General features: G+C 51.6%; 2 protein-coding genes across 3 annotated transcripts; one reads left to right on the top strand and one right to left on the bottom strand.

Annotated features, from left to right (window-relative positions):
- Window positions 1–74: 74 nt before the first annotated feature.
- On the bottom strand, window positions 75–13566 carry RNF31 (ring finger protein 31). 2 transcript variants are annotated; one of them, XM_007986294.3, is made up of 21 exons: window positions 13175–13566; window positions 12944–13090; window positions 12641–12796; window positions 12353–12412; window positions 12178–12253; window positions 11474–11651; window positions 10607–10994; window positions 10156–10446; window positions 9655–9903; window positions 9364–9549; window positions 9042–9248; window positions 5360–5533; window positions 5178–5276; window positions 5000–5089; window positions 3321–3435; window positions 3087–3205; window positions 2714–2827; window positions 2527–2584; window positions 788–884; window positions 320–488; window positions 75–210 (listed from the first exon to the last, which is right to left on the bottom strand). In XM_007986294.3, exons 1-21 carry the CDS (start codon window positions 13364–13366, stop codon window positions 157–159), a joined length of 3219 nt encoding a protein of 1072 aa, XP_007984485.2. In that variant the 5' UTR covers window positions 13367–13566; the 3' UTR covers window positions 75–156. The 2 variants fall into 2 exon arrangements, with proteins under 2 accessions (XP_007984485.2, XP_037841381.1); XM_037985453.2 differs by lacking the exon at window positions 13175–13566 and having other exon boundaries at window positions 12577–12796.
- Window positions 13567–13800: 234 nt separating this feature from the next.
- Window positions 13801–17692, top strand: PSME2 (proteasome activator subunit 2). The gene is made up of 11 exons (XM_007986295.3): window positions 13801–14531; window positions 14826–14858; window positions 15294–15356; window positions 15601–15687; window positions 15793–15823; window positions 15911–16008; window positions 16595–16663; window positions 16804–16871; window positions 17028–17082; window positions 17386–17472; window positions 17568–17692. Exons 1-11 carry the CDS (start codon window positions 14484–14486, stop codon window positions 17646–17648), a joined length of 720 nt encoding a protein of 239 aa, XP_007984486.1. The 5' UTR covers window positions 13801–14483; the 3' UTR covers window positions 17649–17692.
- Window positions 17693–18664: the final 972 nt, after the last annotated feature.

Raw genomic sequence — 18664 nt, 5'->3', positions numbered from 1 at the left:
CTCTGTTCACCCCACTCTTTCCCTGGTGCCCCTAGATGGTGGCACCAGGAAGAAGGACCACCAAGAAGCCTGGGTGGTAAGATGCCTCTTTATTGGTGCTGGAGCTGTTCCTGAGGGAGTAGGCCATGGGACCCTCATCGGGACCCTTACTCTCAGCTACTTCCTCCTGCGGGGGATACTCTGTCCCAAGGGTACCTCTTCTGTCAGCTTCTGCAGGAGAGAGAAGGTAATGATATTAGGAGCCTGGAGCTCAGACACAGCCTGCACCAGGTGACTTCTGTAGGGTGGGGTCAGAGGTGAGGCTGGGTGGAGGCTATACCTGTAACAAGCGGGCCTGGTAGGCAGGGGGATCCTCTCCAGCCAAAGGCTGGGGGCGTACGTGTAGGTAGCGCTCAGTGGCCGTCTCCAGCTCTTCCACCTCATACAGGGTGGCTGGGTCCAGAGAGTGGGCATTGATGAGACTCACAAGATACTCTTTGTAGTGTGCCCTGGGGAGAAAAGGGAGCAGGATATTTGTTCTGTTGACTAATATTAACTGAGTGTGTCTAACATAGCTGGGCTCTGAGACACTTGGACGAACAAGATTAACAACCCCTGCCTGTGCCCACACTGCCTGCTACTATCTATCCATGCCCTTACCCAGAAAGCCTCCTCCCTTCTACCCACTGCGAGACCTACTGCAGTGGACCTGCGAGACCTACTACAGGGACCCACTTTACTGCCTGGGCATGCCCTCACCACTTCTACCCACCGCCCAACACCATGCCCATGTCCTGCTGACACTCACTGGCACAGGCCAGCATAGCCAGCTGGAGTTTCCTTGCCACAAGCTTCATCCCTGAGCCCATTGGGAACCTCCTTCTGCTCCATTACTCGGCAGCCACCTGAAGGTGAGGGAAGAAGGGAGCGTCTGTTGGGAGGCCAATAACCACAAAGCTCCAGAACTGGGATACTCACAAGGTAGGGAAGGCAGCCTCCAAGGAAGGGACTGAGCACAGCAACTCCCGCTTTCCCAGTGGTACTGGTGGGTACTCAGAGGTGCCATCAGCGGCAGACCATCTGATACAGAGGCAGGAACTTGTCCCTACTTTTATCCAAGCTGGCTTTTGGTTCATAAACACACACCCTCTTGAGATAGCTTCTTTTTTTTTTTTGGTTGTTATTTATCTCTTGACTAGTTAACTTACTTATTCTGTGAAGGTCTTACCTCTTTTTTTTTTTTTTTTTAATAGAGACAGGGTCTCACTATGTTGTTCATGCTGGTCTCAAACTCCTGGGCTCAAGTAATCCTCTTGCCTTAGCCTCCCAAAGTGCTGGGATTATGGGTGTGAGCCACCACTCCTGGCTACCTCTGTTTTTTTTTTTTTTTTTTTTTTTTTTGGAGATGGTGTTTCACCCTTGTTGTCCAGGCTGGACTGGAGTGCAATGGCGCAATCTTGGCTCACTGCAATCTCCGCCTCCTTCCGGGTTCAAGCGATTCTCCTGCCTCAGCCACCCAGGTAGCTGGGATTACAGGTGCTTGCCACCACACCTGGCTAATTTTTTTTGTATTTTTAGTACAGACAGGGTTTCACCTTGTTGGCCAGGCTGGTCTCGAACTCCTGACCTCAGGTGATCCACCTGCCTTGGCCTCCCAAAGTGCTGGGATTATAGGCATGAGCCACTGCGCTTGGCCACCTCTTTTTTTTTTTTTGAGACCGAGTCTCACTGTTGCCCAGGCTGGAGTGCAGTGGTGCGATCTTGGCTCATTGCAAGCTCCGCCTCCCAGGTTCATGCCATTCTCCTGCCTCAGCCTCCTGAGCAGCTGGGACTACAGGCACCTGCCACCACGCCCGGCTAATTTTTTCTATTTTTTAGTAGAGACAGGGTTTCACCGTGTTAGCCAGGATGGTCTCCATCTCCTGACTTCATGATCCGCCTGCCTTGGCTTCCCAAAGTGTTGGGATTACAGGCATGAGCCACCGCACCTGGCAGGCCACCTCTATTTTTTTTTTTTAATTTAAAGCCTACAGCACCTGGTATTCCCAGCCAATCTCTCATCCAAGTACTAACTAGGCCCGAACCTGCTTAGCCTCCAAGATCAGAAAAGATTAGTCACATTCAGGGTGGTATGGACTGTAGACTTACCTCTGTCTATACTGTAGGAAGTGAAAGAGGTTAGAACCACACGTAACACCTTTCTGTTACCCTCATGGAATCTAAAACAGTGCCCTGCAACTAGCAGATCTCATTAAACACTCATTGAGTTAATTAATGAATTATGATCATTTGGGAATGGGAGAAGAAAATTAGTATTAATGCCTTCTTGGGTACCAGGTTCTTTAAAGATGTCTTACGTAAAGTGGCTTAGCTGCAAGGTAGATACTACCCCTGTTTTACAGCGGAAGAAACAAGGCCTGGAGTCTCAATTAACTTGCCAAAGGGCGTGCAACAAGTGGCCCCAGACTCAAGCCTCCCCTTTACCCATCATACAGTAGGAGCCCAGCACACCATCTCTTCTTCTCAAAGGCTTGTCCTAACACTCACCTCCAGGGACTGCCCGGGCCCCAGCTGGAGGCTCTGTATTAAACATGACGTTATTGTCCTGAGGAGGAGAGACAGATGGGTGTTACATTCCCCTTGATGCCAGTCCCTGTTGCATTTCCTAGCATGAAGTCTTTTCCATTCTTGCCCACCCTGGGCCCAGTCTTCTTCTCTCCTGACCACCTCTGACCTGTAGCAGCTTCTGAAGTCGGAGAGCAGTCCAGTCCCGTAGGTAGAAGAGACAGTCTCGAGGGTGGTGGCCGTGCAGAGACTTTTTCACCCTGCAGTTAGGGTCTGGACATTTCTGGAAGAAACCCAGATGGGAGAGAGGAAGTTGGAGACTGTTGGGGTCCTGGCCTCTCAGGAACCCCTGCGTGAGGGGTGTATGGGTGAGGGGAGATGGAGACATTGGAGGAGCAAGCAAAGGGTAAGGGGATAGAGAGTTGTGCTTTACATCCCATTGACCTCTTCTCTTCCCCGGGGCCACTCCTCAATGGCCTCTGCCTCTCAAACCCAATGGAGACCCCCACCCTTCCATCCCTTCGCCAACTCTCTGGGCTCACATTCTTGGCGTAAAAGGCATTGTAGCAGCCGCTGCAGAACTGGTGACGGCACTGGGTACAGTGAAAGTGCATGCAGCCTCCTCGGGCCAGGGCATACGAGAACTTGCATTTGGGGCAGTCTGCAAAGGACAAGAGGTCAGGGCTGGAGCTGCCGCTGCAACTCAAGGCCCTCAAGAAGAGAGCTGCTGGCAACGACAGGCTTCTGAGCAAACAGGCCAAGTGGGGCAGCCTTACCAATGCCGTTTTCCTGAAGATACATTGCTAGGCCCTGGGCCTGGTATTCTGGGTCATTCATGCGTTTCCAGTTCTGGAAGTCCTCACAGCTCCGACCTCGGTGCTGCTCCTCCCACTGCCGGAGAGAAAGTAGGCTTCACGTGGGAGCTCTATCCCATCCCCTGGCCCTTCTTCCTAGCCCCTCCACTCACATCCAGTGGTCCCCAGCTTGGTTTATGTCACTGCCACCTACCATTTGCTCAGATCTAAAAATGAGAGGCCATCCTTGGTTCTTTCATTTTCTCCTACCGCCTCACACTACTTTTGCCTTGTTTCCACCCCACAGACCATCTCAATATTATCCCCTTTTCCTTCATCCCTACTGCTACCACTTTACTCCAGGTCACTATCAGCCCTTGCCTCAATTGCTTGCCTTGGTTACTAGTCTGTTTCCCATTCCTGCACCCCTAGGATCAATTCTCCCCATAGTAAAGGACTTCAAAATTGTAAGTCAGGTAGCTTCCACAGTATTGGTGGTGTTTTTGGTCCCGTGGTAGTCTTAGGTGTTCACTTTGTTTCAGACATGATGCAGATGAAATTTTTTTTGTTTTTTTTTTGAGATGGAGTCTCGCTCTGTCACCCAGGCTGGAGTGCAATGGCATGATCTCGGCTCACTGCAGCCTCCACCTCCTGGGTTCAAGTGATTCTCCTGCCCCAGCCTCCAGAGTAGCTGGGATTACAGGCACATGCCACCACACCCAGCTAATTTTCATAGTTTTAGTAGAGACGGGGTTTCACCATATTGGGCAGGCTGGTCTTGAACTCCCGACCTCAAGTGATCCACCCACCATGGCCTCCCAAAGTGATGGGATTACAGGCAGAAGCCACTGTGCCTAGCCAAATATTATACTTCTTAAAAGATAAATGTGGCTGGGCATAGTGGCTCATGCGTGTAATCCCAGTACTTTGGAAGGCTAAGGCGAGGGATCACTTGAGACCAGGAGTTGGAGGCTATAGTGAGCTGTGACTACACCAGAGGACCCCAGCCTGGGTGAGAGTGAGTCCTTGTCTCTAAAAATAAATAAATAAATAAACGAAAGATAAATGAGATAGTATCACCCTTGCTTTTTCTCAGAATGAAGGCGGACGGATACCTGCCTCACTTGGCCTCCAGGGCTCTCCAGACCTGGCAGCTGGCTTCTCTCTGACCACCTGCCACTCCCACCTTGCTTTCCAGGCTCCAGCCACACAACACTTTTTTCTGACTCTGGTCCTTTCCATGTATTGTTCTTTCTCTCCCAAATGCTCTCTGCGTGGCTGGCTTCTTTTTAATGTTTAGGCCTGAGCTTAAACCATTTTAGAGAAGACTTGTCTGACCTCTCTACCCTAAGTAGGTCCACTCTGTTACCCTGATCTCAGATTCCTGTTTGTTTTCTTCATAGAACTTAAGCCTATGTATAATTAGTTCCTCTGGCTTACTTCCCTTCCTTCCGCCTCCCCTTTCCTTTCTCTCCCGATTTCCTCCCTCCCTGTGCTTTCTTCCCTTTCTCCTTGTGTCTAGTCTTTCTGACTAGTCTGTAAGCTCTTTTGGCCTCAGAGCTCATATCTATTTTGCTCTCCAGTATACAAACTCCCCTGAGTCTAACACAGTACCTGACAGTAGCTCAGCAAGTATTTCTGAAAGGATGAATGTGCCTCACCTGGCGCTTGCAGCGCACACAGAAGGTCTGGTGACACTGGGGACAGGTTGCCTCCAGCTGCTCACGCTCATATATGAAGCCAAAGGAGCACTGCAAGTACAAGAGCATAAAGTTATCAAAGGCCTGACATGGAACCATCCCGTCCCTCCACAGTAGCTCCCCTGGGCAGGCCACTTACCTGGGCACACCACAAGAACTTGGGGTCCCGCATCAGCACACCCTCGGTCAGCTTCTTATGGAACAACGCATAGGCATCTGGCTCTAGGCTCTCTCGAAGCTGGGGACAGGATGCAGAGGTGGTGGGTGGGAGGGTTGCTATTCAAAGCTCAGGGTACCTGAGTCCTAGAGGGGCTGCAGTACCTGGATGTCAAGGGTAGAGAAGTAGCTGAGCAACTGTGTGTCATCGGTGAGGTCAGGGCGGCCACAGGCAGGGCACACCATGTCTGTGATGTGCTTCTCCTTCAAGGCGATGGTGAAGTGCTGGCGGAAGCAGTCAGGACAGATGGTGCACTCACAGGAAGTCAGGGCCTGCATCTGGAGGGTGAGGGGTTGGAGGGAGGGGGTCAGAAGCCACAGCTGCCAGCCTAGGGAAGAGGCAGTGGCCAGGTGTCTACGAAGAAATCAGGCTCTAATTAACAACTAGGCAGGGTTAACAACTTCAAGTGCCAGCAGGGGCCAGGCAGGCAACCTAAACATCTGAAGACAGTCAGGTGGAGGAAAATAGACAATGGTGACACCTAAGGTAAAGACAAAAGTGCCTATAAAAACATTCATATTCCATTAAATATACAAGTAACATGCTTGAAATGACAAAACTATAGAGGTGGAGAACAGATTCATGGTTGCTGGGTGACTAGAAGTGGTGGCAGAAGGGTATAATTAAAGAGGTACATGAGGGAGTTCCTCTTTGGTGAGGAAACAATCTATATCTTGATTATGGTGGTGGTTATATGCATCTATACATGGGACAGAACTGCACAGAACCACACATACACACAGCGGCACATCCACGTGAAAAATGAACAAGACCTATAATAAAGCTAACGTTGTAGCAATGTCTATTTCTTGGTCTTGATATTGTACTATAATTATATAAGAAATCACCAGTGGGGGTCGGGCATGCTGGCTCACACCTGTAATCCCAGTACTTTGGGAAGCCAAGGTGGGCGGATCACTTGAGGCCAGGAGTTCGAGACCAGCCTGCCAACATGGCGAAACCTTGTCTCTACTAAAAATACAAAAATTAGGCCAGGCACCATGGCTCGTGCCCGTAATCCCAGCACTTTAGGAGGCTGAGGCAGGCGGATCACCTGAGGTCGGGAGTTCCACACCAGCCTGACCAACATTGAGAAACCCTGTCTCTACTAAAAATACAAAATTAGGCAGGTGTGGTGGTGCATGCCTGTAATCCCAGCTACTCGGGAGGCTGAGGCAGGAGAATCGTTTGAACTCGGGAGGCGGAGGCTGCAGTGAGCCGAGATCGCACCATTGCACTCCAGCCTGGGCAACAAGAGCAAAACTCCATCTCAAAAAAAAAAAAAAAAAAAAAAAAAAAAAAAAAATTAGCCAGGTGTGGTAGAAGATGCCTGTAATCACAGCTATTCGGGAGGCTGAGACAGGGGAATCGCTTGAACAGGGAGGTGGGGGTTGCAGTGAGCCATAATTGCGCCACTGCGCTCCAGTCAGGGTGACAGAGCGAGACTCCGTCTCAAAAAAATAAAGTCATCACTGGGTGAAGGTGAGTGAAAAGTACACAGGACTCTATATACTATTTTTGAAACCTCCTGTAGATTCTACAATTATTTATTTATTTAATTGATTTTGAGACAGAGTCTTACTCCATAGCTCAGACTGGAGTGCCGTGGCACAATCCTGGGTCACTGCAACCTCTGTCTCCCAGGTTCAAGAGATTTTCCTGCCTCAGCCTCCCAAGTAGCTGGGATTACAGGCACCCACTACCACGCCCGGCTAATTTTTGTATTTTTTGTAGAGACAGGGTTTCACCATGTTGGTCAGGCTGGTTTCAAACTCCTGACCTCAGGTGATCCACCCGCCTTGGCCTCCCAAAGTGCTAGGATTACAGGTGTGAGCCACTGTGCCTAGCCAACTTTATTTATTTATTTATTTACTTATTTTTAATTTCATTTTTTTTTTTTTTTTTTTTGAGATGGAATCTCATTCTGTTGCCCAGGTTGGAGTGCAATGGCACAATCTTGGCTCACTGCAACCTCCGCCTCCCAGGTTCAAGCGATTCTCCTGCCTCAGCCTCCCGAGTAGCTGGGATAACAGGCACACGCCACCATGCCTGGCTAATTTTTGTATTTTTAGTAGAGACGGGGTTTCACCATGTTGACCAGGATGGTCTAAATCTCTTGATCTCGTGATCAACCCACTTGGCCTCCCAAAGTGCAGGGATTACAGGCGTAAGCCACCACACCCAGCCCTTTATTTTTTTAGAGATGGGAGTCTTATTATGTTGCCCATGCTGGTCTCTTACTCCTGGCTTCAAGGAATTCTCCCACCTCAGCCTCCCAAAGCGCTAGGATTACAGGCATAAGGCATCATGCCCAGCAAAATTATTTTTGAAAACACATCCACAGTAGCGTTGTCACACACACACACAAATGAACAGTAATTTTTTTTTTTTTTTTTGAGACGAAGTCTCGCTGTCGCCCAGGCTAGAGTGCAGTGGCCGGATCTCAGCTCGCTGCAAGCTCTGCCTCCCAGGTTCACGCCATTCTCCTGCCTCAGCCTCCCGAATAGCTGGGACTACAGGCGCCCACCACCGCGCCCGGCTAGTTTTTTTTTTTTGTACTTTTTAGTAGAGACGGGGTTTCACCGCGTTAGCCAGGGTGGTCTTGATCTCCTGAACTCGTGATCCGCCGTCTCGGCCTCCCAAAGTGCTGGGATTACAGGCTTGAGCCACCGCGCCCGGCCTTTAATTGTTTTTTTTTTTTTTGAGACAGTCTCACTCTGTTGCCCAGGCTGGAGTGCAGTGGTGCAATCTCTGCTCACTCCAAGCTCCGCCTCCTGGGTTCATGCCATTCTCCTGCCTCAGCCTCCCGAGTAGCTGGGACTACAGGCACCTGCCACCACACTCGGCTAATTTTTTGTATTTTTAGTAGAGATAGGGTTTCACCGTGTCAGCCAGGATGGTCTCCATCTCCTGACCTCGTGATCCACCTGCCTTGGCCTCCCAAAGTGCTGGCATTACAGGCGTGAGCCACCGCGTCCGGCCTAGTAATTCTTTAATATCAGCAAATATCCGTTTTATAGGAACAAGCCCTTCTTAGCTCCCAAGCCTCCACGTACTCTAGGTCAGAGCAGTTAGACTGGCTCTGTATGTGTTTTGTTTTGGTTTTACTCTGTATTTTTAAAATAATTGTAGAGGTCAAGAGTTCGAGACTAGCCTGGCTAATATGGCGAAACCTCGTCTCTACTAAAAATACAAAAATTAGCCGAGTGTGGTGGCAGGCGCCTGTAACCCCAGCTACTCAGGAGGCTGAGGCAGGAGAACTGCTTGGAGGAGGTGGAGGTTACAGTGAGCCGAGATTGCGCCACTGTACTCCAGCCTGGGGTCAAGACTGAAATTCTATCTCAAAAAAAAAAAAAATAAGTAAATAAATATTTACGTTTTAGAGATATATACTGAAGCATTTATAAGCTATATTATGCCTGATATTTGATATCAAAATAACCGTCTGTGTATATATGTGAAATAAAGACTGATCATGTTTGTTGACAATTGCTGAAGCTTGATGATGAATACACTGGGAGTGGAGGGGTTGCAGGGGGATATGGGAATTTGTTATACAGTGTAGTACAACTTTTCTACTATTGCATGTTTGAAAATTTCCATAATAGGAAATTTTTTTTCAAGGGAGGAGATAAGCCTATTCCTGACCTCCCCCTCCCAGAAGCCTTAAGGGGTACATGGGCAACTGAAGAGCAGAAGACAGGATCAGAGATGGGGACTGGGGTAGGGTGGGGGTCCAAAAGAATAGAGTAATTCTTGGACCAGGTACTGTGGGGAGGGACTTACCCGGTTGTGGGGCAGGGCCCAGCCACACACAGCACACTCCTGGGCAAGCAAGCGGCGCAGGAAGGCCCGGTCCTGGCTTTGCCTTACAGCTTCTACCACGTCCCCCAACTCATAGTTCCTGGGTGTCTCCTGCAGCAATGACAGTGCCAGCTCTGCCCGGCCCCAGCTGGGGAGTGCGTAGACTGCCAAAAGCCGCCTGACCAGGCTCTGCAATGTGATTCAGGTGGAGGGGGGAAGTGCTGTCAGACTCCAGGGACCCTTCCCCTCAGCTCCCTCTTGCTCCTCTAGGTGGACCCTTGGGTTTCTTGCCTCCTCCCAGCACCTGCTTGTCTGGCCCATCCCAGGAAGGGGTGGGCTCAGGGCCACTGTCCCAGAGGCGCTGGTGGAAGGGCTCTAGGCGTTGGCGCTGTAGCTCAGTCAGGGCCCGTGACACATCACCTCCATGCTGGAACAACGCCTGGAGAGACCCCTCCTCAGGCCCAAAGCCTAGAGACTGAAGCTCCTGCACCTGCAAGATGGGAGTGGTGAGAGGGAGCGAAGTGGGAAAGCAAGCAAGGGAGAATGTGAGAGATGCAGACTCTCGACCCTATCCCATATCCAGCACAGCTGATACCTTCCTTCGCCTGGTCCTCACACATTCCTCCACAGCTTCATCAAGGTTGCCATGACGATCCAGCCAGGCTTTCCGGGCCTCCTGACAGGAAAAGGCACCCAGCCCAGGGTCCTGCTGTCCAGCCAGCTCAGCCACCATCTCCAGCACGTAAGGCAGTTCTGAGCGCAACCACTGCAGAGGCACCTCAGTGCCCGAGTACTGCAGAGCCGAGAAGATCTCCTCTGGACAGGCTCCTGCGGCTTCCCCTTCCTAAGGCAGAGTCCTGCCCATCAGGCCCATCAGGTGGGGCACACCCTTCACCCGCCCTCAGCCTGATCTAAGATGGTGACAGTGGCCCAGCTCAGACATATGGATCATGTCATCAGTGCACAGCATGGTAGCTGCCTCAGTAACAGGGAGCTGCTGCTAACAATGACAAGATTCATAGAAACTATTAACCACCTGCAGCATCTCCTTTCCCACACCAGCTCAGCCCTACCTCATCCCAAGCCCAGTCCTTACCCGGATCATGCTCACTAGCTGGAGGCCTTCCTCCCGCATCTTGTCTTGGCGCTGCTTCCCAGGGTCTCCACAGGAACTGGGCAGGGAGGCACTAAGGCGTTGTGGGGGCCCAAGCTTAGGGGGACCCTTTTCCAAAGAGCTGGCATAAGGCTGGGGGGCACGTTGTACTGGAATGGGGCTACTAGTCCGGTTGCACATTACACACACCCAGCCAGGGCTCGAGTTGCAGAAGGTACAGTGAATACAGTACCAGACATGACTCTGGGCAGAGGCCAGCAAAGTATCCCCCTGCTGGGAAGGCAGAGAGAATTATCCCTTTGACTGGCTGGCTGAGGTTCACAACAGAAATACAGGGAGTTGGGAGGAATTGAAGGAAAACATGGGATAGAAAAGAAGAGAATGACTTGAGGTAACACACAATAAAGAGCTGGGAAGGCCAGGAACAGGTTACCTGAAGGGGTTGGAGGCAAATGCCAGCATCTCGGGAATCCACCACCAAGCTGGGAGGCTGGGCCAGCCGAGGTCGCTCACATATGGAACACAGCACAGCTGCTGCCTCATTCTCAAAGGTACAGCTCTGGCAGGCCCACCGACCCCTTGCAAGATCAGGTTCTAGGCCTCCAGTTCCTTGGGCACCCTCAGTTCCCAACCCCAACCCCTTACAGCCTCGGGGCCGATCACAGGCCACACAGAGCACTGCCCAAGGCTCATTTAGCATGGCACAGGCAGCACAGTGCCAGGGCAAACGAGCACTTGCAGGATTAGGGGAAGAAAGAGAGCTGTCCCCCAGTGCCAGCAGGGAGGTCGACTGGGGCCGTGGTTGGGCTGAGGCAGGTAAACTGTAATGGAAAAGCAGACATGGCCTACTGAAGCGGCACCTGGTGCCTGGATCCCTCACCTCTAAGCATTCCCCATTTCCTGGGTAACAACACATGTCTCTGGCCTTTGCACACATTGTCCCTGTCTCGAACACTCCTATACCCATAGCCTATGCAACATTTAAATGACAGTTTAAAGCTCACTTCTTCCTAGTAGACACTGCTAATACATGGCCTGACCTACACTAGGTGTTTAAAATATTGCCACCTGATTCAGTTGACCCTTCAGACTAGGTTGCAAACCACCTACTACCATAACAACCTGGGTTACTAAAATTGCTACTTGTTTGATGTATACGTCTATTATCTCCTTCAGGGTTCTGACTGGCTACTTCTCCTCTATTAAACAGTCTTTAGCACAGAAACTGGCAGGTAGTCCATAACCAAGTGATCTTAAGTTCTCTAAATTTCGCTCTCATCCAGAAGAGAAACTCTCTCACCTGGGGCTTAGGTGGGTACCCTGGAGGACCCCAGGCAGGGTCTGGCGGAGGTGATGAGCACGGGATGGGTGTCCATGGAACAGGTGGTCACAAGCTGGACACAGGGCCTGTTTACAGGATGGGCAGTGCAGTGTGCCTGGGGCAGAACCACAGAGGAAGCAGGGACCAGGAGTGGAGCCTGGAGAGCAGGAGACATAGAACATCTTTCCAAAAAAGACCAAGTTACATCTGAATCTGCTGTGGATGGGGGCAAATCACAAGACTACTTTTTAACACATCTGGCCCAAGGAAACAATTTTAATCTCTTGTAAAAAACAAAGAGGCTGGACACGGTGGTTCATGCCAGTAATCCCAACAATTTGGGAGGCTGAGGCGGGTGGATCACCTGAGGTCGGGAGTTCCAGACCAGCCTGACCAACATGGAGAAACCCTGTATCTACCAAAAATACAAAATTAGCTGAGTGTGGTGGTGCATGCCTGTAATCCCAGCTACCTGGGAGGCTGAGGCAGGAGAATCGCTTGAACCCGGGAGGCGGAGGTTGCGGTGAGTGGAGATCGCACCATTGCACTCCAGCCTGGGCAACAAGAGCAAAACTCTGTCTCAAAACAAACAAACAAACACAAAGGAAGATAACCAAGAGGAGCATCCCAAATTTCCATCAATATAGCTTCCTACTTGGTCCCCAATTTAGGACCAATAATACCTGGGGCAGAGGGTGTGGTGAGGGGGCCAGGAGCAATCTCTCTCAATAGGGGGTCAAATTCTGAAAGCTGTAGCATCTGAAAAAGAAAGGGCAGGGAATGAACAAGGGTTTAGGAATACAGAGTCCCACAATTCCTGTTCCCTTTGTACACCAGCCCCTTTCCTGCCTTCCTTACATCATCTTCAACCTTGTCTTCCAACAGCTGCTCCAGTGCCTGTTGTCTTGGGTGAGTATTCTGCAATAATACAGATAAAAACGGTTTCCACCTAGACCCCTAGAACAAAGCCCTCCCTCTAAGCCCTGGTCCCTTAACATTCACAGAGGGAAAATCAGTACCCGGAGCTCCCAGAATACTGAACTACGCCCATAGTTCAGCAGCACAGGGGTCCTCAGACTTACTTGAGTTAGGCTGGGCTCCCCAGCCCTGGTGCATAAGTCCATCAAGACTAGAGGAGCATCTCACCTGCAATAGCAGGCTGAGCTCTGTCCGAAGCAGCAGTACTTCCAGTGTGACTGTAGCAACCTGGTGCTCATTTGGCTCCTCTTGTCCTTCGGGGAAACTCAACCCATCTGGCTGCTCCTCTGTATAGCCATATAATCGCAGCACATCTCGGCCCCCCTGCCACACATTCACAACCAGTCACCACCCAGGAGGCTTCCTGCCTAGTAGGGCTGGACCCCTCCCCATTCAGCACAATCTCAGGCCTTTTCTAGCCAAACCCCAGCCCAGACCCAGCCCGCTCTCCCATAAGGCCAGGGGATTCACCTGCACAGCATCCACCGTGCTGCGAAAGACAGGGTTATTAAACTTGACGCCGCGCCAGTACCGGGGCCGCTGAGGGCTGAGAAGGTTGCGACCATATTTCTCCAGGATGTTCAGGGCCGTGGACAGGGTACTGAGGTAGTTTCGGGGCTGGGAGCAATGAGAGCAGAGAGTTGTAAGCGTAGCCCGGGCCTCAGGCCCTGGTGCCCCCTTCCAAGCGGGGCCGGGCCTCACCTCCCCATGGGCGTTGCAGCGGACCAGGCGTGCGGCGTCCAGCTGCAGGTAGCGGGCGGTTGGCGGCAGAGAGCTGGCTAGCAGCGGCCGGAGCTGCTCCAGGGAAAATGCCTGCCCGGAATCCCTCCTCAGGGCGCTCGCCAGCTCCTCGCGGGCCACCAGGAAGGCCCGCTCCTCTTCCTCCCCCGGCATCCTGAGAAAGGAGTCAGCCCCAGCCTTGCTGCCCGCCGGGACCCGGCGCGGGCAGCGCGCGGCCGAAGCGCCGCCCCTCCCGTCTGGTGCCCGGCTTTGAGGCCCACCCCGGCCCGCGCACCGCCCCAGGTCACTCAGACCACGGTCATTCTCCAGCCCCCGGCCCAGTGCCAGGGTTAGCCGAGAACAGGAAGTACTAGGAAAGAGGGCGGGACAGCGACCCAATTTCAGAGGAACGGGCGGGGCTTAAGGTTAAGGTGGGAGCGGGTGTCTCGAAACCAGGGGGCGTGGCCAAGAGGGAGGGCCAGGTCCCAAGCAATGAGAAGGCAAATGGCTCCTGGCTCCTCCCTCAGCGCGCCCCAGCATCTTCCCTCAGTCAAGCGCTCTTCCCCGCCTTCCTCCAGTCTGGTTCCACCCCTTCCGGATAGCCCCAGGCTCGGGGTTATCCTATTCAGCTCAAAACCTTCCTTTTTCTAGCTGGACCAGTCCGCTACGCTCCGGGCCTCACCGGGGAAGTCCCACCCTGCAGGGGAACCGACTCTCGCCGGCCCTAGCCCCTCTTGAGCGAGTCCCGCCCCATCTCCGGTCTGTCCTGAAGGCTGAGGGAAGACCCTCACCCAGCCCCTGCCCTCTCCCTTCTAAGGGCGGCTAGCCCTTCTCCACCCCAGGCGCTCCCTCTGGCTGCCCCTCCTACTCGCTCTCATCTCTCTCCGTCCGCTGTTTGCGGTCGAGACTTCTTGGGGGAGCCCCGCCACTGGATACCCCCTTTGCCATACTCCCATCTCTCTTACCCCGACCCTGGACTTCTCGTGGGCCCTAGCTATAAGCACCGCCCCTCTCCAAGGGACAGCCCCCGCTTCAGTCTCCGCGGTCCTACTCACCCCAGCCCCTCCCTCGGGCAGCCCCTGGGCTTGTGACCCAGCCAGCACCGCCTCTCCTAGTGGCAACTGGCTGGGAATGGCTGAGGGGCTACCTACTGCTTGCGGCCTGCCGGGGGAGGAGGGAGGCGGAAAGAAGAAAGGGGGCGGGGTTGAGGGGGGCGGGCCTGGACCTGGGGAGTGAAAGCGAAAGCCCGGGCGACTAGCCGGGAGACCAGAGATCTAGCGACTGAAGCAGCATGGCCAAGCCGTGTGGGGTACGCCTGAGCGGGGAAGCCCGCAAACAGGTAATGGTGAATCGGAGGCCAGGAAGGGGTCATAGAGCCCTCTTGGGGGGAGGCCAAGCCGGGTGGTTCAGGGGACCAAAGCAGTGCCAGATAACTCCCCCAATCTCGCTAGTGCCTTCACTTCTCGGGGATTCCCAGATTCCTGCCCTCTGACTGCAGTGAGCAGGAGCTTCCAGGGGAAACTGGCTTGTGGTGAGAAAGGCCTGAGCCACAGTTGGAGGGCACCCTGTTGTGGGTGGAAGCTTTTGACAACCCAGACCCTTAACCAACATCCGGGTACTACTCTCTGTGTAGGTGGAGGTCTTCAGGCAGAATCTTTTCCAGGAGGTAAGTCTCTGGATTTGAGCGATTTGACCCAGAATCTTAGACCAATACTTGAGGATAACAACCTCTCCTAATGACCCCCTCAAGTCACCCTAGACTTAACCCTACTTCCCTTACCAAGCCTTCACCCATAGTAACCCCGGAATTATTGATAGCTACCTTTAATCTGACCTTTCTTATGACTCTCCCCACTTCTGGCACTTCTCCCCTCTTTTGATGTGGAGGAAAAAATCCATGGCTCCCAAAGCAGGAATAGCACAGTCCTAACCTTAGTTCTGCCACTTACGAGCTTGGGCAAGTCCTTTCATTTTCAGGTCTTCAGTTTCCTCATTTGCAAGTCTTGGACCCAGTGATTTCCAAAGGCCCTTCCAGTTCCATTTGTCAGACATCTCATTGAGCATATTCTGTGATTCCCCTCCCTTGCAATGTAACCCACAGGCTGAGGAATTCCTCTACAGATTCTTGCCACAGAAAATCATATACCTGAATCAGCTCTTGCAAGTGAGTAGTGTGGGCCCCTCCTGCCCCTTCCCATGTCCTCTCTCCCCTTTGCCCATCCTCTCTAGCTAACAACTGGATTCAGCATGCAGAGAATAGTTTCAAGTAGTGGACTGGGAATATTAGGATGGCGTGAGGCATGAGCCTAGGTTGGGAGGCAGAGGGCAAGTGGGATGTATGGAGGGAAGGCTGTGACCTAGGATGAAGGGAAGAGACTGGGCAGCCCCTGACAGTGAGCTCTTTGCAGGAGGACTCCCTCAATGTGGCTGACCTGACTTCCCTCCGGGCCCCACTGGACATCCCCATCCCAGACCCTCCACCCAAGGATGATGAGGTGAGGCATTCAGGGTGCAGGACTTGGACTATAAACCCAGTGGAGATGATAGCCCTTCGACCTCTGTGACTTTTTCAAAGCTACTTTCCCCCTTTTTTGTCTTAGATGGAAACAGATAAGCAGGAGAAGAAAGAAGGTAAGAGAGATAAGAGGTGACTAGGGAAGGGGAGATGGCACATTGGCTGCTGGATGAGAAAGGGCCTGAATCCCCTCTTTCTCACAGTCCCTAAGTGTGGATTTCTCCCTGGGAATGAGAAAGTCCTGTCCCTGCTTGCCCTGGTTAAGCCAGAAGTCTGGACTCTCAAAGAGAAATGCATTCTGGTAAGCCGGGGAAATGGGGGAGGTGGAAAGAGAAGATACACAAAGTGAGGCCCTGGACTCCTCCATAGATACAAGTCCTTCATACAGAGACCTAGTCCTGAAAAAGAAAACTTCCTTCTGTGCCTTGGGCTTAGATCTCCTTTGTTCTTATTCTGTTAGACCTCTCTTATCACAACGGTACCCCCAAAATTACAGACTGTGCAGTATCCACTCTGTAACCTCAGAACCTACTGCTCTATCGGGTTCATAGTAGAGGTGGCATGATATAGTGAGTGAATTGTTTTAAAAGATTGGACCCTAGAGAGAGACTGCTTAGGTTCAAATCATGATTCTATCAGTTACCTAGCTGGTAACCTTAAGTAAGTCACTTAGACATTCTGTGACTCAGTTTTTTCATCCGTTAAATGGATACAATAAATACGTGTCCCTGATGGTTGCTGTGATGATTAAATGAAATAAATACATGACACAGCGCTGGTGTGTAATAAGTACCCAATTAAATATAACAATTTTTAAGGAAGTGACAATAATAGGAAGAACTCAGTATGTTTGTTGAATGATTTTTACATGATACCTCTTAACACAGGTGATTACATGGATCCAGCACCTGATCCCCAAGATTGAAGATGGAAATGATTTTGGGGTAGCAATCCAGGTAAGAAAAGGGTAACTGAAGACACTTAGAGTGGGGAGAGCCTCGGAGGGTGAGCTAGACATGAACCAGAAGGAGGAGGAAGATAGTGTATGAAATGGGGAGGACATGAAGTGTTGTCTTTGCCTCCCGTGTCACCACAGGAGAAGGTGCTGGAGAGGGTGAATGCCGTCAAGACCAAAGTGGAAGCTTTCCAGACAACCATTTCCAAGTGAGGGCAGCTGGAAGACCAGCATTGGGGGCAGTAGGAGCATTTCTTTGGGACCCCCAAAGCTAGGCATCAGGATGATGGGAGGCTTTGGGAAGGGTCTGAGGGAGTACATCTCCCTGAACACTCATTCCTGTGGTATTTCCTTGCTTCTGGCAGGTACTTCTCAGAACGTGGGGATGCTGTGGCCAAGGCCTCCAAGGAGACTCATGTAGTGAGTGGATAGTCCACCAGCCTTTTAGCTGGGGGTGGGACGAGGAGGTGTGGAGGAAGAGGTCCTCCTTGTCTTGTTTGTGACTTTCCTAATGTGTAGAATATTTAGCTAAAAGCATTGCCTAGAAAAACCGATTAGGGCTTCAACAACTTTGACCCTTTTCTCTGTTCAGTCCCTTGGGATCCTATTTCTTGGTGCTAAGAAGGGGTTCATTCTCAAGTTAACTTGTTTCTTATAAAAGGAAACCAGACTCATGTCCCAGCCTCCCATGGGACTGACACAGCTTTGCCTCCCGCACTGCAGATGGATTACCGGGCCTTGGTGCATGAGCGAGATGAGGCAGCCTATGGGGAGCTCAGAGCCATGGTGCTGGACCTGAGGGCCTTCTATGTGAGTCTGGAGTAAGGCCTTAGGGGAGGTGGATGAGTGGGGGCGGGCAGAGGATTGGCTAAGAACCTGACTCTTGCACTCTGGCCTTCTCCCAGGCCGAGCTTTATCATATCATCAGCAGCAACCTGGAGAAAATTGTCAACCCAAAGGGTGAAGAGAAGCCATCTATGTACTGAACCCAGGACTAGAAGGAAAATAAATGATCCATATGTTGTATGGATTCCCTTCCTGCATGTGTCATTCATTCAAAAAGCATTTATTGAGGTGGCAACTATGTCCAGACTGAAGATGAATGTGGTGGGAAGGGGTGGGTGTCATGACTTAGATGCCCACTGTAATCTTTTTTTTTTTTTGAGATGGAGTCTCGCTTTGTCGCCCAGGCTGGAGTGCAGTGGCACGATCTCGACTCACTGCAAGCTCTGCCTCCTGGGTTCACGCCATTCTCCTGCCTCAGCCTCCCGAGTAGCTGGAATTACAGGCACCCGCCAGCACGCCCTGCTAATTTTTTGTATTTTTAGTAGAGATGGAGTTTCACCGTATTAGCCAGGATGATCTTGATCTCCTGACCTCGTGATCCGCCCGTCTCAGCTTCCCTAAGTGCTGGAATTACAGGCGTGAGCCACTGTGCCCAGCCAGCCCACTGTAATCTTAAGAGGTCCTCCAAAGGAACAGGGTGGGGATTGTTACATGCCATGACAGCCATGCAGATAACCTGTATTTTAGAATGTAACAGTATTATTTTCAACCAGAGGTCTCAGGAATTAGTGGAAGAGATGGCATTTGCAAAGAGCCCTTATGGGAATAATCAGGCTTTGGATAGACAAGGGGAAAGTTCTGTGGCCAACATCAGGAATGAAGAAAGAAGGAATCCTCATCAGTTTAGGAAAAGACTAGAAGGAGAATGAGGTTTCACTGGGAGAACTATGGAGAACTATGGATGAATGATTGGACTCCTTTTTTTTTTTTTTTGAGATGGAGTCTTGCTCTGTTGCCCAGGTTGGAGTACAATGGCATGATCTTGGCTTACTGCAACCTCTGTCTCCCGGGTTCAAGCAATTCTCCTGCCTCAGCCTCTCGAGTAGCTGGGAGTACAGGCGTGTGCCACCACACCTGGCTAAGTTTTTGTATTTTTAGTAGAGTCGGGGTTTCACCATGTTGGCCAGGCTGGTCTTGAACTCCTGACCTCAGGTGA

Source organism: Chlorocebus sabaeus, chromosome 24 (genome assembly GCF_047675955.1).
Source record: "Chlorocebus sabaeus isolate Y175 chromosome 24, mChlSab1.0.hap1, whole genome shotgun sequence".
NCBI lineage: Eukaryota > Metazoa > Chordata > Mammalia > Primates > Cercopithecidae > Chlorocebus > Chlorocebus sabaeus.
This window is presented reverse-complemented; position numbering and strand designations above follow the sequence as displayed.

Excerpts from the sequence above, each read along its gene's own strand:
- PSME2 (XM_007986295.3), top strand. The coding sequence starts at position 14,484 with ATGGCCAAGCCGTGTGGGGTACGCCTGAGCGGGGAAGCCCGCAAACAG. Across the intron at positions 14,859-15,293 it reads GGCAGAATCTTTTCCAGGAG|GCTGAGGAATTCCTCTACAG; the intron begins GTAAGTCTCTGG and ends TGTAACCCACAG. Across the intron at positions 15,688-15,792 it reads CTCCACCCAAGGATGATGAG|ATGGAAACAGATAAGCAGGA; the intron begins GTGAGGCATTCA and ends TTTTTGTCTTAG.
- RNF31 (XM_007986294.3), bottom strand. The coding sequence starts at position 13,366 with ATGCCGGGGGAGGAAGAGGAGCGGGCCTTCCTGGTGGCCCGCGAGGAG. Across the intron at positions 12,797-12,943 it reads GCACGGTGGATGCTGTGCAG|GGGGGCCGAGATGTGCTGCG; the intron begins GTGAATCCCCTG and ends AATGTGTGGCAG. Across the intron at positions 489-787 it reads GGCTATGCTGGCCTGTGCCA|GGCACACTACAAAGAGTATC; the intron begins GTGAGTGTCAGC and ends TTTTCTCCCCAG.